This window comes from Amphibalanus amphitrite, unplaced genomic scaffold (assembly GCF_019059575.1).
Source record: "Amphibalanus amphitrite isolate SeventyFive unplaced genomic scaffold, NRLGWU_Aamphi_draft 000028F_arrow, whole genome shotgun sequence".
Taxonomy (NCBI): domain Eukaryota; kingdom Metazoa; phylum Arthropoda; class Thecostraca; order Balanomorpha; family Balanidae; genus Amphibalanus; species Amphibalanus amphitrite.
The window spans coordinates 1,009,900-1,027,019 of record NW_024881524.1 but is presented as its reverse complement, the minus strand read 5'-3'; the positions used below and the strand labels follow the sequence as shown (position 1 = coordinate 1,027,019).

At 50.9% G+C, this 17,120-nt stretch overlaps 1 protein-coding gene across 1 annotated transcript; it reads right to left on the bottom strand.

Moving 5' to 3' along the window:
* Positions 1-247: 247 nt before the first annotated feature.
* On the bottom strand, positions 248-14,615 carry LOC122364969 (tudor domain-containing protein 3-like). Its single transcript, XM_043335805.1, has 13 exons — positions 14,387-14,615; positions 13,783-13,864; positions 13,415-13,474; positions 12,821-12,949; positions 12,160-12,336; positions 11,551-11,664; positions 10,896-11,012; positions 10,386-10,499; positions 9,820-10,015; positions 8,660-9,543; positions 5,313-5,426; positions 4,079-4,955; positions 248-1,043 (listed from the first exon to the last, which is right to left on the bottom strand). Exons 1-13 carry the CDS (start codon positions 14,422-14,424, stop codon positions 979-981), a joined length of 2,967 nt encoding a protein of 988 aa, XP_043191740.1. The 5' UTR covers positions 14,425-14,615; the 3' UTR covers positions 248-978.
* Positions 14,616-17,120: the final 2,505 nt, after the last annotated feature.

Genomic DNA, 17,120 nt, shown 5'->3' with positions numbered 1-17,120 from the left:
TAACCTTAACTTGAGGTAATATATTTAGTAACCCTAAGGCTGAATCCAAACCAGGAAATAGAATCATGGATCATCTGGGATAAGCCTAAATGACTAATGAGTTCAGAGTTGTGATTTAATCCGCAGCCATGGTGAATCAGGGGCCATTGACGGTGTTCCGATTGTCGATACCATTGAGCACTGTGAGTCTAACAGTCTATGAAAAATCTTATTCAAATGTGTAACCAGACAATCGCAAATAGAACCATTCTAGAAACAAATGCATTCTTTATTATAATATCACCCGATTAGTAAAGCAAACAACATCACAGCACTACCTCGCCCGTCTCACCTGTCTGGTTATGGAACGGAGCACACCCGACGGCTGCCGGCGGCGACGCCCGACTGACCGATCCTCCTACCGCTGACCACCCGCCCCGCGCCGCCGCCGGGTCCCTGGGGGCGCGGCGCCTTATCCCACCGCCAACGGTAGCCGATCCCGAGCGAGACGCGTCCCAGTGCGCGGGGTGAGTCGCACACGGTGGTGGTGCACGCACACGCAGACGGTGAATCGGTGGGACCGGGCACAAATGGCACGAGACTGAGCTACGGCCAGCGACACGAGGCTAGTCGCCCTAACTGGCAGTCTTTGATGTGCGGCAGTTCAATACGGCGAGTTTACATGGCATCAAGTTTAACGGGCTCGTGACTGCATTTCGAATTAATGTAACGACAGTGCATAGAATCACAAGCCGAATTCGGCATCAACACGTAAAGGCGGTCCAACAAGACCTATCACTAAGTAGGTGGGCAATCACATGGCCAAAGAAACGAGCTCAGACGACCCAGGACTGAGCTCAGAAGAACCACTACTGTGCATAGTCGAGCCAGAACTGGGCTCATTCAAGCCATGGCGAAGCTCGGATGAGCCAGAACGGAGCTCAGATTAGCCCGGGCTGAGTCAGGCGAGCCGCACTGAGCTCCAGGAGCCACGGCAGACTAGGTGCTCCTGTCGCCGCGGTGTACAAACGGTCTCCGACCGCCTCGACGGAACTCCATCGTCCCTGAAACGGACGGACGGGCGATGAGCAGCTGTTCACAAAGGCGCAGGGCACAGGCGGACGGAGTGGGAGGGGCGAGCTGCTGACCAACGGCTCACGACGGGGCGGGGCGGAGCGAGAGTGATGCTGAGATGGCGGTGCGCCACGTAGGCCCACAAGAAAAAGCAACATGACGATCATATGGACAGGTGGCCGGTGGATAAGGTAGGTAGTTCCGGGACGGACTTCAGTTCTTAGTTGACATATGCGTCATTATTTAGAGAGATGCAGTTGGAAATGCGCTGGTACTGGCATTGAAAAAGACGTAGGAGTTTGTTGTGATATTTGACATTTTTGGCAAATGTCAGAAAAATAGCCGGCTTTAGCTGTTCGTGTTAGCAAAGAAATGTCCGCTGAAACAGATCGTGGGTCCGAATTGGATGCAATACAAGTGAAGTCATTTGTCACTCTGGAGCACGTATTGCCAATAACAGGCAGCACAATGAAACGGGTCGTTGACAGTGTGTCCAGACAGGCTCGCGATTGCAAAGGTCATTCAAAAGGCATCAACGTATATGGCCTCTCATGGCTATTTTGAAGCACAAAGAGATGACAACCTATTTTTGTCGAAGCCTTCTGGATCCGATTCTGTGCTTGGACAAGATTGCCTAGCGGTACATTTGAGCTGTTGGACGGTAAAACTGATGAATTGAGGTCAAAGCCTGGTGGCGAATGAACGATCAAAGTGCAATTATAATGACCAAAGTTGCTGAAGCGACAACCGAGAGGCAACCGCGCCTTATACCACTGAAAAGGCATGTCTGACAATTCCTTTGTTGTGGATGACAAAAGAGCAGCACTATCACAAAGCTGTCAAAATGAGATTCAAACGAAGGAAAATAAAAAAGATAAAATTCGACAGGCATACACATATATGGACTTTAGTGGTATTTTCGAGCGATCCTTCATGATTTACGGATAAATAACAATCCGCTTGAGCAAGTCACGAATTTAGTTGAGACCGACAACCATTATGAGTAACCTTCGCATCTTGCTGCTCGTCCTTTGACGCATGCCGTTCCTCTGAGAAATCATCACCTCGCCAAAGAGTCATATCTCACTAAAAATAAACTACAAAAATACTACGAACAGTTATCTGCTCCTCGCCCTCCCCTTTCCTGTGACAGTGACTCACATGACATCACACACATACCCCAAATCACGTGATCTATCAAAGCCCCGCCCACCACGTGTCCCGTGTCAATACGTAACACCACGCTGAAGCACGTGACATATCGCCAGGTTCCGGCGGGCCCATAATTAGCCCCGGGGGAGTGACTGGGCGGCGGGACATAACGATGACCCGCCAGCGGGGGTGGAGGGTGTGAGCGAAAATAGCCACCGCGCGAGACGACCCCAGCTAAACGGAAATGCCGCCACCGACAAGGAAATGCGGTCACCTGCCAGATGTGAGTCTCGAGGAACTGACGACGGTACCATACAAGGAGGGATGAAGGGGAGGGGGCAGGGGTCGATGGCGCGGGGGATGAGTCATGAGGGGGACGCTGGACGAGTTGGATACAAATGATAAAAGCAGTGAATGAAAGACACGGTGATCAGCTAGATTGAGTTACTTTGTTACGTCTATGAATTTCTTTCGGGAAGTCAAATCAAGACTACATTTTATCGTAAGCTACAGACGTGCGTTGGTTTAAGTGCGTTGGTTTAAGTGTAAGCAGCTTTCAAAACTTGCAGTCTGAATACAAATGATATCACCCCTCCCAGTCGGATGTTTTTTTCCTCTCTCTAGATAACACTGAATCTGGCCTGATCCTGAATACCTTGAATAATGTTTTAATTAAAACGTTACTTTTAAAGTGTATGTTTTGTAGAACAGATATAAACAGGTTAGGGATTTAAGATTAGCTATTGTAATTTGATGGGATTTCATTCATTGAGAATAAGAGAAACCTTTCTTTGAAATAAAGGCCGCCGTCCACTGGTTGAGCACGCACTGTATTTAACATATGGGCTGCGCGCCGAATGCGGTTCAGCGCCGGAAGCGCGATGAGTCGCTGTCAGCTGATTATTCGGTGGCTGTTGGGCGTGGAATCACGCGCTGACGACTGAAGATTACTAAACGACTTCTGACGAGTTGAACTTTTCAGTGCGCCCTATGCATTGGGCGATTACACGCAAAATGCGCGCCTAACCGAGGACGGCGGCCTGAAGTGTGATGTGCCTATCTTTGCATCGATCACAAATTGCCTCGCCAGACAACACATTTAAAGAACAGCAAAGCTTTTGAGTAGCCTTTTTACGTTCAGTAACGGTTCGCCTGACAGGATAGATTCATGCCGGACAAAGTCTACGCCCACGTGTATCTACCCGGGACAACGGTAATAAAGGTCAGCCTCGCCTCCCCGGATCTTCACAGATAAAGTCCTCAGACTAGCCCCTGTCATCTGCAAAAGTGCCCTCGCCGTCACTTATCCCTGGAGGTCGGCTCGTTGGCAACCAGGTCTGCCGCGTATTATCGGTATCGGCACATTACCGATTGGGGACCGGCTATAATACCCCTGGAGGGACGTCTCACAGAGAGATAAGAAAAGGGTGAGCCGGATATGCCTGCAGAATGTGAGTGAGGTCAGACTAGCCGAGGAACATACCGCGGGGTACACTATCCGGCAGACGGAAATTATAGATTGAGAGAAGGATGGCCAATGGCTTTGATCGTTCAACCAAGCTTCCGGTTAGAGACGCGTCTGGAAATGTCCTTGACATCAAAAGTAGCGGCATTTGTCAGAAAAATGTAAATGTGTCAAAATATTGAATGACTCGTCAGCCAGGGCAATTTCGGTGTGAGACGTCTAAAAACATATCAAGTGTGTTTAATTCTTTCCTAGCAGTATTCCTGGCATGATATCGCACTTAATAAATGAGCAACGTAGAAGAGCCAATAGTCCGAGTAGGTCTACTAAGCAACCAAACCCTGAAAATGGTGCGTACTGCGTTGGTACCTGCCGCACAAACCTTTCAGTTCCCTGATCTGGGCTCACCTGTGAATGGCACGTCGTCCGAGTCGTCCGCTGGCCGGCCTCGTGGTCGTCCCTTGACGGGGGCAGTATCCATCCACTGCCGCTGCCCCTCCGAGTCGCCACCGTCCTCGTACCCCCGCTGTCCGCCGCCGCGGGGCCCGCCGCGCCGCGGCCGGTCCTCGAACTGGTCCCTGTCGCGTGGCTGGTACCCCTGACCGGCCGGCCGGCCACCGCTGTACCCTTCCTCCCTGTCCCGGTCCTGCCGCTGGAACCTGGGCGGCCGGTCATCGCCGTAACCTCGTCCTCTTCCCCCGCGACCGCGACCGCCGCGGCGGTCACCTCGAAATGAAGCTCTGCTATCGTTCCGATAGGTGTCGCGGCGATCGTCTCGGTAGGTGTCGCTGTTGTCGTTCCGATAGGTGTCGCGGCGATCGTCTCGGTAGGTGTCGCTGTTGTCGCTCTGACGGGTGTCGCGGCGGTCACTTCGGTGGGATTCTCGGCTGTCGCTTTGATAGTTATCACGGCGATCGTCTCGGTAGGACTTGTCGCGGCCCCCGTCATCCCGAAAGGTGCCTTGGTTACCACCTCGGTAGGACGTGTCGCGGCCCCTGTCGTTACGATAGCTGTTGTCACGGCGGTCTTCATAGTGATTATCCCTGCGATCCCTGCGATCACCACCGGCCTGTCTGTCCCTGTAGGCGTCGTCGCCGTTCTCTGCGCCGATGTGCCGTGAGGGCCGGTTACCATACCCGAACTGATCGTCCTGCTCTCGCAGACTGGCCGTGTGCCGCTTGTGGCTGAAGAGGTTCGACGTATCTGACTCCTCGAAGTCCTTATGCCTCCGCTCTTGACGGGGTTCCTCGCTTTGAACAGGAGTTGACGTCTTCTCCTCTTCCTCCTGAAAAAGTACAACTTTTGAGCAATTGCCATGAAAAACGCCCTAAAGGTCGGAAATGCCTTGCTACTATAATTATATTTCTAGCATGTACGAAACTTGTCTATGTGTATCGCACGAGAGATAAATAGCATGAAGAGATTGTTGCATCTCTAGGAAATAAGCTATTGATTTCGTTAAAAGTTCACTCATAGACGTAAAATGTGCATTGTACACGTAAAGCGAATAAACCAACCGAAAACGAAATAAATCGTACGCTTTGAAATACTTGAGGTAACATAATACGCAAATTTCGGACACATGTTTAAGTCCAACCCTATTAAGCAAAGAAGCGTTACAATACTGACAGAATGTACTTACGAATCCGAGGGGGCGCATGTTGGCTGTGAACACCTCCTCGTAGTGTTCGCCGTAGTCGACAAAGTGGACCACGGCCGTCCGCTCGCCCACCGAGACGATACGCGCCAGGTACATCTGCAGAGCCGAGAATCAGCAGGGCTTAGACATATGCCGAACATCAGTGCAAAATGGAAATATCAAATATATCACACATGGGCGCATTATGAATGTCATCTATCAAAAGCAGAACGCAGCCTGGGAAGAAGAAAACGATGGTAGCCCCGGTCAGATTATACGCATTCGCTGAGTAAAGAAGCAACGATTTAACTCATTTTCTAATACCAACAAAACGCCTTTTGGGCGAAGGACGAGCGAGCGAGATAGTGAGCCCTGCACGTGCGGAAGGGCGAGAGCGTACTTCCAACGGGCTTGTGCGAAGCACCCTTCTAACCGGTCGCTAGCAGTGTGCCAAGTTTGAACGCAATTGGCCCAGCCGTTCCTGAGATCTGGAAGCGGCATTCTGCACGTGCGCACGTGCAAACGGGGTCCAAACTGACTTTTACACGGCACCCTACTAACCGGTCCCCAACCGTGTACCAAATTTGAGCGCAATCGGTCCAGCCGTTCTCGAGATCTGGAAGCGCCCCTACACGTGCGCACATGCAGTAGCACCCCAACCGCAACACATGGGAATGCATTGCCTTGTGGGTGCCTACCTGTATGCCAAGTTTCAGCGAAGTCGCCCCAGTAATTACCGAGTTATTGAAATGGGAACAAATTTGGCACCTCTTCTTTTTGCATTTTGCACGTGCAGTGAGGGTCACTCACATAGATCAAGAGTATCCGACCTTTAACCCGCGCCCGGCTGGGGGTCCTGGATTTCCACGCCCTGCTGGGGGGGGGGGTGTTTGAACACCCCCCCCCCCTTGTAACTCGGCTCCTGGGCCATGCAGCGATACGCGGAAGGCGGCGTTCGAAAGAGCGTAAAAAATAATGACGAAATCACTTCGGTCAATTTTTTGGTCAGGTCAAAGGTCAGGTCACCAGAGGTCATTGAAGGCAAAATTTCGCCGATTTCCAGGTCGAATGTCGAAAATTTCGAAGAAGCCAACGCATAACTCGGGAACCAATAGAGCTACAGCGCCGCGGAAAAGCGCATTCGATAGCCCTATTAACGCCCTTTCTGAGTAATTCTCTCAGATTTGACCTAACGTCAACGGTTTTGCCTGCAGGGGGCAAAAACTGCAAAAATAGCCGATTTTTTCGAGAACAGTTTTTCTGCAATAACTTTTGACCAAGCCTTGTACGAGCTTACTTTTACCGGCATCGTGTTCCTCTCGTCAAGACGCATCGAATGAACTATAACTTGACCTTGAAAGGTCAACTTGAAAATTTGACCTCAGGTCAAGGTCATGACCTGACCGGAAAGGGTCATGTTGCATATCAGTCGATCCGTATCGTCGAGCTGAACACATCTAAGGCGTTTTCATCGCTCTAGCATGCCTCTATCAAAAGTTATTTGCGAAAAACTGTTAGATATCATTCGTGACCTAAGATGACCTCACTCTCAGGGCATAAACAAGGGTCACGGACACCATTTTCAAGTTCAGTGTGTCTAAACCACTTGTAATTCGGTGTTTGGGAGTGTTTATAATGTCTTTCATCCAAAAGAGGCGCATTTCAATTTTCTCCCATTGACTTATAATGGGAGGTCGCAAAATTGACCTGACCTTAGGTCATCGATATCAAAATTCTGAGATATACATTTTGTACATGCTATTGCTCCTAGCAATCGCTGAAAGTTTCAAAGCGATCGGTCACTCGGTGTAGCTATGACAGACATTGAAAGTTTTTATGAGGTGAGGTCACTTCAAGTGACCTGGTGACCTGACCTTGAATGACTTTGGTCTGAAATTTTCACAACATGTGTAGAATTGATGTATGATAAGGTGTACCAAAAACGGCGGCGCTCCGCGCCGCCGTTTTTGAGATATTCGCGAAAAACCACAAGGGGGTGTTCAAACACCCCCCCCCCCCAGCAGGGCGCGGGTTAATAGAAGGGATGCAGCTACCCTACAAAAATTACCGCAAGACAATCGCCCAACCGGCTGCTGAGATATGAGCCTCTCAAAATCACTACTTTTGCAAAACAGCTTGAACACCCTTGACTTTTCACGTGGCACGTGCCACGACGGTCACTGAGATGTATCAAAAGTAGTCAATTACGGGGCAGAAGGGATGGGGCTACCCAGCAAAAAAGACCGCAGGCCAATCGGTCCAGCGGTTGCTAAGATATAAGCCTCTCAAAAGTGTTACAGGTCGGGCCGGGCCGGGCCGCTCAAACTGAGATTTTTCCGTTATTACGAGCGAGCGAGCGCAGCGAGCGAAGCGAAGTCTTTTCAATATAACGGAAAAATCTCAGTATGAGCGGCCCGGCCCGGCCCGGCCCGGCCTATAACGCTTTTGAGAGGCTTATATCTCAGCAACCGCTGGACCGATTGGCCTGCGGTCTTTTTTTTTTTTGCTGGGTAGCCCCATCCCTTCTACCCCGTAATTGACTACTTTTGATACATCTCAGTGACCGTCGTGGCACGTGCCACGTGAAAAGTCAAGGGTGTTCAAGAAGCTGTTTTGCAAAAATAGTGATTTTGAGAGGCCCATATCTCAGCAGCGGCTTGGGCGATTGTCTTGCGGTATTTTTTGCACGGTAGCTGCATCCCTTCTACCAAAGGTCTGATACTCGATCTTTGTGAGTGACCTCCACTGCACGTGCAAAATGCAAAAAGAAGAGGTGCCAAATTTGTTCCCATTTCAATAACTCGGTAATTACTGGGGCGATTTCGCTGAAATTTGGCATACAGGTAGGCACCCACCAGGCAATGCATTCCCATGTGTTGCGGTTGGGGTGCTACTGCACGTGCGCACGTGCAGGGGGCGCTCCCAGATCTCGAGAACGGCTGGGCCGATTGCGCTCAAATTTGGTACACGGTTGGGGACCGGTTAGTAGGGTGCCGTGCAAAAGTCAGTTTGGACCGTTTGGACCCCGTTTGCACGTGCGCACGTGCAGAATGCTACTTCCAGATCTCAGGAACGGCTGGGCCGATTGTGTTCAAATTTGGCACACCGCTAACGACCGGTTAGAAGGGTGCTTTGCACAAGCCCGTTGGAAGTACCCTCTCGCCCTTCCGCACGTGCAGGGCTCACTATCTCGCTCGCTCGTTCTTCGCCCAAAAGGCGTTTTACTGGTAATAGAGCTTGATGACAACTAGAGATTAAGTTACGGTTCACTAATTTGTAGGAAGCAATAAAAGACGACGATAAAGCTTAGGAATAGAGGCTTCAAGTATCAACGTAGCGGGTCCGCTCACCTTTTTATCCTGCCAGTAGGTGGCTAGGCACATCTCTCCCTCCGTGTACCGGTGCTCGGGGGCGGCCGCCGGAGCCGCCGCGGCCGGTACCGCGGCCGCCGGCGCCGCTGCTGTCGGCCCACCGTCCCCCTCTGGCGGCTCGCCGCCGGCCGCCTCACCGCCGGGCAGGGCGGGGAACTGCTGACGGTCCTCCGAGTACACCTCGAACCCGCGGCCGACCGACGAGGGCCGCTCGCCGGCCGACCAGGTGCGGAAGTCGCCGCGGCCGCCGCCGGCCCCGCAGCGCCGGTCCCGTGCCCGGCGACCCTCCACGAACTCGTCAGAGGAGACGTGCGGCCGCTGGGCGCCGCGGCCGCCCCGCCCGCCGCGGCCCCGGTCACCAGAGCCGCCGTCTGACGCGCCCCGGTCACCGCCGCGGCCGTAGCCTCTGTCCGAGCCGCCGTAACCTCTATCAGAGCCGCTGTAACCTCTGTCAGAGCCGCCGTAACCTCTATCAGAGCCGCCACGACCCCTGTCATAGCCTCTATCCGGGCCGCCACTGTAGTCTCTGTCTGGGCCACCCCGACCACCGCCGTAGCCTCTGTCCGGTCCACTGCGATCACTGTAGCCTCTGTCCAAGCTGCCCCGGCCCCTATCGTAGCCTCTATCCGGACCACCGCGGCCGCTGTCGTAGCCTCTCTCGCGGTCGCTGTAGCCTCTGCCTGGCCCACCGTAGCCTCTGCCTGGTCCACCGTAGCCTCTGCCTGGTCCACCATGACCTCTGCCGCTATCGCTGTAGCCTCTGCCCGGCCCACCGTAGCCTCTGTCACGGTCGCTGTACGCGTGACCGCCGGTGGCGCCGCCGAGCTCGTCATCGGGGGGTGTCGGGGCCCGGTTGGAGGAGGCTGTGAACGAACAGGGACACAGTGCTGTTAGTCGATATCGACATAAGAGCGAAAAACAATCTATAAATGACTTTAGGACGATGGTCTCCATTTTTTTTTCTTAGACAGCAAAGGCAGCCATGATAGGAATAAATACGCATATAAATGACCGATTTCCCAGTGATAAAAGCAGGTCTGATACACGAACACAAAAAGCGTAGACTTGGAATCTGATCTGGTAATCAACCACAGCCGCAAGAAAGGCACCACATGAAACAAAGAGACGTCCAAACGTACCTGCCGAGTCGCCGCCCAGTTTCTGACTGACAAAGTCGAGCAGCGTGATGGGCTCGCTGGGCCGAGTGGAGGGCTCTTCGGCCTCGTACCTGTCCCGGCCGCGGCCGCGGCGGCCACCGCGGCCCCGTCCCCTGCCCCTGCCGCGGCCCGTGTCGGCGTCCGAGTCGTCCCGGCCGTCGCGCCGCGCACGGTACCTCTGCAGGAGGGGGGAGGGTGAGATCAGTGTATGTCAGACGGGGGTGTGTAGTGGGATACGCAGTGCAGTGTGCACGATATGATAGCCACTGGCCAGACAGAGTGGATAGAGGATGCACGGCGATCGACATCGAGTACAAAAGAGATACTAAACAATACGAAAGCGTTCTGTTGTCGTTAGTAAGATGCAAAGAGTAAATGACCGATTGATCTGTAATTGAAATGTGGTGACGCAGAAGGAAGAAAAAAAAATGTAACAAAGTTTTCACCGAAAAGCATAAACATATTTCGATCCAACGTGATGTGAATTATGATCAGGACGAGGCGGGTCGATCAGCCAGCCTGAGGTTGGCCACAATGAGAGTCCATACCTGAAGGTTCTGCAGGGCGCGTCCCACGTCGTTGCCGGTGTAGCGGAGCGCTGCCTCGGACTCCTCCTGGGTGAATCCGGCGCCCATTAGCGTCTGCAGATTAGCGTCCGTCATCTGACCGCAGAGACAGACAGAGGTCAGCAGTCAGCAGGGTCAGCACGGTCAGCAAGGGTCAGCGCAGGTTAGCGCAGGTCAGCGGTCAGAATGAGTCAAATCAGCTCACGGGACACAATGAAGGCTCGGGTGAACTTGGATATGGTGCCTTTTTAGCGCATTTGTCATTGTGCGGCGCATGAGTAACAGCTACCTAACTCCGACCGAACCAGTCCATTGACGTCATTTCGTACCCGGTACCACTCGCCTGCTTGGTTCCAATGTTTGTACCGAATACCATTTTCTGTTTGCCCCCTACCCCCGAATTTCTGTTTGTACCACCCACCTGTTTGGTTCCGCCGCCGAACTGTTTGCGCCCGGCGCCAGTTCAGTTCCTCTGTACCCGGTACCACCCACCTGTTTGGTTCCTCCACCGAACTGTTTGCGCCCGGCGCCGGCCACCTGTGCGATCTGAGCTTGCCGCTGGGCCTCGAACTCCGAGTCCACCGGTGTCTCGTTGACGCCGGGCAGTGACTGAACGACACACGAGTGGGGTCAGAGTAGAATGGCAGCCGGTGATAGTCAGGTAGATACACGAGATACTGCACTCAGAATACGCCTTGCTCTGTCGATGTAAATCAGTCGGTTCCCGATGAAATACACTAACTAAACAAGAGCGGCTGAACACAAGCCGTAACGTTTCTGTGACTACACAGCTGTATCGGCACAGCAAGACTGCACCCTGTACAGCTCCCCTATCAGTTGTGCACTGTACAGTTGATAAAGAGCATAACACTTATCAGAACTGCAAATAACAATAAACGTGAACTCGTGGACTCACGGTCAAAGCCATTGAAATCAAAGCCACCCACCACGCGATAACTAAATCATGAATGAATCACATGTCCCGGAAACCACCGACCAAGCGCCCGGTACGTAACAGCGCAAAGTCCGTCTCACAGACACACACGGACCTGTCCGACAGCATAACCTAAACCCCATCATCTGACACCAACGGTCCTTCCACACTCACAGCCCACGTATCTCCTACTCAGCGCCAGAAGTAGCTCACCTTGAAGTCTTTTTCTGTTTCGTGGGCCTTGGAGATGCTCTTGCCGAACGGTACCCAGGGCGGCGGTCCGCCGGCCACTCCGCTCGCCGGCCGCAGGTGCTGAGAGGCGAACGCCTGCAGACAGCGACCCAGTCGAGTCAGCAGGGGAGCGGGATGGGGCTGGGGAGGCGAGGGGAGTATCGGTGATATGGTAGGGGGATGGGGGTGCCATGCCACTTGATACAGGGAGATCACATTGCAGATCAGTGTTGTAGTGACCTGGGTGAGCCGCACGGTCAACACGCCTAGGGGTATTTAGAAGGGTGCGTCAAAGGTGCAAATCGATATTAATAATAATGGAATGGAAGGGCATGCATATCTATCGGAGTGATGTGTGACTTTTTGAATGACCGCGAGTATTTATGAGTGAAAGATAAATGATGGTTTTCACTCAATATCATAATCAGATGTGCCTGTATGTTTAACCGCTTCCGGCGATCAAGTGTCCAATCCTTACCACCCAGGACAGGAACACTCATACCATACGTCCGCGACACTCCAGTTCCCACCCTAGCCCCAGCTCCAGCCCCACCACATCCCTTCCACTTCCCTGCATACAGCACCGCCCACCTTGTTCATGGTCCACTTGTCGACCATCTGCTGGACAGTACCGCCGATCACCTGCAGCGCCTCGTCGGGAACCAGCAGGAAGCCGCTACACACGGGTACCGGCTGCCGCAGTCGTACCTTGGTGCCGGGCGGCGTGCGCAGGCTGAAACGGCTCCACGGCGGGTCCGTCTCCAGCGCCTGCAGGAACCATAGGAAGGCGTCACGACGCCGGAGAGTCGGTAAAAAACCAGACACGAAATATATGGTCAACTCAAAAGAGAAGTTTAAATGACAGTTTGGAAATGTCTATTGTCTGCACAGCTGCAAACCCTACAACTGACCGTCGGGGGTCAAGTGCGGCAAAGATCCGCAACGGGTTACCGGCACTAAGCACAACCGACTGTGCAGAATGAGTCCTAGTGTTATCTCTGCTCCCATGCATACTCTGCAACGTTCTTTATCTCTCCTTCCGGCACTGAACAAGGCTCATCCAACGCTACACCGGATACAAACGAATAACGAGCGGGCAATATAACACGGAATATCACCCACTGGACCACCGGAATGCGGGACGCCGGCCAGAAACCACGGTTATTCTTCCTATCCATTTGGTCGGCACCAGCAGACGTCACACGGGACCGTCACGTGGGCCGCACGCGTCCGTCACGCCCCCTGTACTAACCGTGACGGTGGAGGCGCCGTCACTCAGCGTCACGCGCAGCAGCCGCGGCGCCGTCTGGCTCTCTTCGTTGGCCTTGGGAGCGGACACGTTCCGCACCTTCTGTACTTGGAGCACACCATCGATTGTGACCTGGCGAGAGGTCAGAGGGTGTAAGGTCAAAGAGTTAGGGGTGAATGATGACCAGGTGGTGACCTGAAATGGTGAATGGTGAAATATATTGAAGCAGAAGTCGAATATTCTTTGGTGGGACTTCTGCAGCAAACTCCAGATGAAGTGTTCCATTTTTTTTTTGCATGTAAATATTATCAGGATAAGGGATATGTGCATTTGCATCCAATTAGTGTTTCAAGTCCGAAATTGTAAACCTGATGAAGCACATATTATAACTAATCTTTGAGATAACTTTCAGCTTGTAGCAACTGTAACATGATGAGAAAGGGAAGCATACATAGGTATGTGTCATACAAAATAGGCCAAAAAGAAATACCTAGTGATCAGAATCTATGTAGGCATTTTAAGCAGGTGTTACACAACTGATTAGGCACATCAAAGCAGCAGTCAACAGTGCTGTCTTGTTGGCTCTTTGATGCTTACCATGTCCTTTTTGCTCCAATTCTCTGGGATGTGGCATTTTCCATAATCCCTTATATCTGTCTGTAAAATGAGTTAAAAATCAGTCATAAAGGCTTTGAGCTTAACAAAGCTGCATATTATTAAACATATCTAAATATTCTACCTAGTACCTTCCACCAAAAGTGATTTGTGCAGAAATCAGAATAGAAAGTTGCATACTAACAGATGTACCAGTGTTATAGCTGTAAAGCTGTTCTGGCCCCTTGGACCATCCCATCCAATAGCCTTACATGATAATATGAGTGCCAATCTAACTGCCTAATCCAACTGATTACCCTCAAACCTATACCTAATTTGTAAATAACATCTGTATGTTATTCCAGACTCACATCTTGAGCTATCTTAATTATCTCAGACTCTGAGAGTGTCTGTCCTCCAGAAAGCTTCTTCAAACCAGCTTCAGTCATATACCTGAAACAGAAAAGAATGAAGCACATCATCATGTATATTTTGTAACATGCTTTGAAGGAGTGGAGTGGACAACAAAAATAATTAGGTACCCATCTGAATGCTTAGCTCCACTTATTAGCTACAAGGTAAAAGGAATTTTGTACAAAATGCAAGACCTATTACCAACTTACCTAGATATATACATTTCGATGATTTTTAGACCTCAGTCTCAACCAGAACAATGAGAAAATCTAAAAAGTCTAAAGTAGGACATGCAATGATTGCTCTCGTATTTCATGAAACAGAATTCATGAACTGTTTAACAGGAATTCATACAATAGGTACCTAGGCAGGTAGCCTTTTAGCAGACAACCAGCAGGTGGGCACCTGGTGAATGGCACCTGTGGTGCAGGTGCAGGCTGGGAGGACAAGGTGCTTGGCACTTGCAGAATATTCTACTCCATATTTATGATAGAACAACCCAGCATTACAGCACATAAAATAATATACGCAGGTTTTAATAAAGTCATTCAAATTACATACCAACCAAGCTTTCTGAGGTTTGCAATATCTGTGGCCATTGTTGTTCAATGCTTCTTTCAGACACCTTCCCCTTCCCCCTTCTTGAAATACTAATATATGATGCTATAGCATGTGGCAGCAGAACAGGTCGCTTCACTTAGCCAGTCCCTGCACTTGGTAGGTAGGTAGTAGGTACACCTGTGGCACACTGCACCAACCTGAAATAGTGAAGGGGTTCTACTTGTTTCTCATGGCTTTTTTATTGGGTCATGGGTGTACATGTTTTACAAAGTTGAGGTAGAAGAAGCTGGACAGGAATTGTAGTTGAAATTAGAAGCTGCTAATTGACAGGTACTTTTATTGTTGCATAAACTTACGTTATTATCAATTAATAAACCATGCAAAAAATACATGACATCCACATCAACATTGAACTCTTCAAAAATACCAAATGGGTATTATAATACCAAATGGGTATTATAATACCTACCCTTTTTGGCCAAACTGACCCCATTTGGCTATTTATATACACTGTGAAAAATACTAACTTAAGTTTGCATATTATGCGATAGATAATTGTATGCAGAATAATTTCAGGTAAGAATCACACCTAACTCCAAAAATATTTGACAAAAAAAAATGAATAGCACACACAAGTCCCTATATACCAACACAGGCAGGGCTGTTCACGGACCCTGTGTGCGGTCGGACCGCACACAGCCTCCAAGCTCCGCCCACTGCGTCCCTACGTCAGCCTTGCGTCACCGCACACAGCGACCGCTGTGGCCGGTCGGGACTGGCCACAGCGGACCGTCCACCGCACGCAGCCGTGACGTCAGAGCCGCCTACCCATCCCCTACCCCCACGCCTGCTGGACGTACCGCACACACCGCACGCAGCAGTGTGCGGTGCCCGTGAACACCCCCGGGTGTGGTACACTATTTATATACACTTGTAGTCCACGGTATATAGAGAACTTCGGGTTTATATCAGGGTATATTGAGTGAAGGTTTATATAGCCTTCGGGCGGTCTATGCACAGTATCCAGTATCCACACGCCCACCACCAACGCCACACCACGAACTTCCCTCGGCTCCTAACTATGTATGGCCTTGCTCGGGCTCTCTCTATCGCGGATAAAAATAGGCCCCGCCCATCCCAATCAGCTGCTGCATGACGAGTTGATGACGACAACCACTACTTACCAGCAACCAATCTAGGGATAGCGTACGTGACAGTAATGGTGCAGCGGTTGCAAAATATTACATTGTTATTAAAACGGTTTTTGCTTGCTTTTAGGGCCTTGTTAGATGAGGATGAGGTTAGATTAGATGAGGTGTTGATGAAGGCAGGTATTTTTTTAAAATATTTTTTTTACAATTTTTTGCCCTTGTTTTACTTAATAGCTGAACCCGGGACCACCTGAAGTCTAAACCTTATTTTATATAACATGTCAATGCTGATGCTGTCTTGAAATGTGAAATTTAGACAATGGTAATAGGAATAATGAATAGCAATTTCACCAACAACATTTTAATCTCTAGGAAGTGCAATTAAAATTAAAATCACTGTCTGCCACACTGCTCCATCCTGGTCATGCAACCAACGTTCATGGGTGGTGTTTCACGGCAGAGCACGCACTGCAGTGCGCTGCGTGTGTCAGAGCATTGGGTTTCCATGGCAGTGTCAACAAACTTCACTGTGACGCTAAGCTATGACAGCATCCCAGAACGCTAGCACGCTGCGGTACCAGCACCAGCAGCATGCTAGCAGTATTTGAACTCAAACCTCTGTTCTTGGTACGGTTTTTCAGAACCTCTCACTCTGTTCCAAACGCGATTGATCATAAACTAAGAGATCACATGCAACGTCATTTGAGTGATGCTATGGTATGCCGTAGCTATCAGTGCACACAGTGTCTGGATGGTGAAACAGGGCCATTATTAATCACATTTGCTTTGCTTTGTTTCAGCATAAACCTGTCTGCACATGGGAGGAGCGCAACAAAAGCCCATCAAGTTCATGCATGGCAGTGGATCTCAACAGGAGAAAACCAGAAAGAACATGGATGCTTGTAGATTGCAGTTGTACACTGCTGTTATCACCTGATGTGCGTGGCTGGCATTGCTCCTGGCAAGAACCACCTGCAAGTGATGAGATGGTGCCTCAGTCGTTGAGTGTGCTGCAGTGTGAGAGGCGCCCTGATCTCTACTTTGTGATGGGTTTCCATTGGAGGTTCAACTGAGAAGTGAGAACTGACTGTGACCATGCTTGAGCATGCCAGTGGAGCTTTACATGCTTAGGGCAGCTTTTGAACAAATGCTGACCATGGCATGTCCCATCCAGTTATCACGTGCACAGAATGGTGGGGGGGAGGGCAACTCTGGGCTCTTGAGTCAGCCCTGCTGCACAGGGGGTACAGATGGCCGCTTACGTTTGGTGTGTCCTGCACTGCATTATCAAGCCCAGTCTGCGCCACAGGCAATGGGTCGGGCTGCACTATATTAAAGGCAGACTATCTTGCAAAGGAGGCTGGCATCCTCTCCCATAATGACACACCAATTGGCAATCATCGCTGCGATGATCACGAGGGTGTCCGCTTATCTAACATGGTGAGGTGGAGAGCCAGTTCAAGCTGGCCTGAGGGATGGTTTTACTTCATCTGAGGCCCCCTTTCCCCGCCTGCCAGGTCCGGTCAAACGACCGCTTCACAGTGAACGACTTGCAGTGGATGCCGTCCCACAGCGCAACGAGC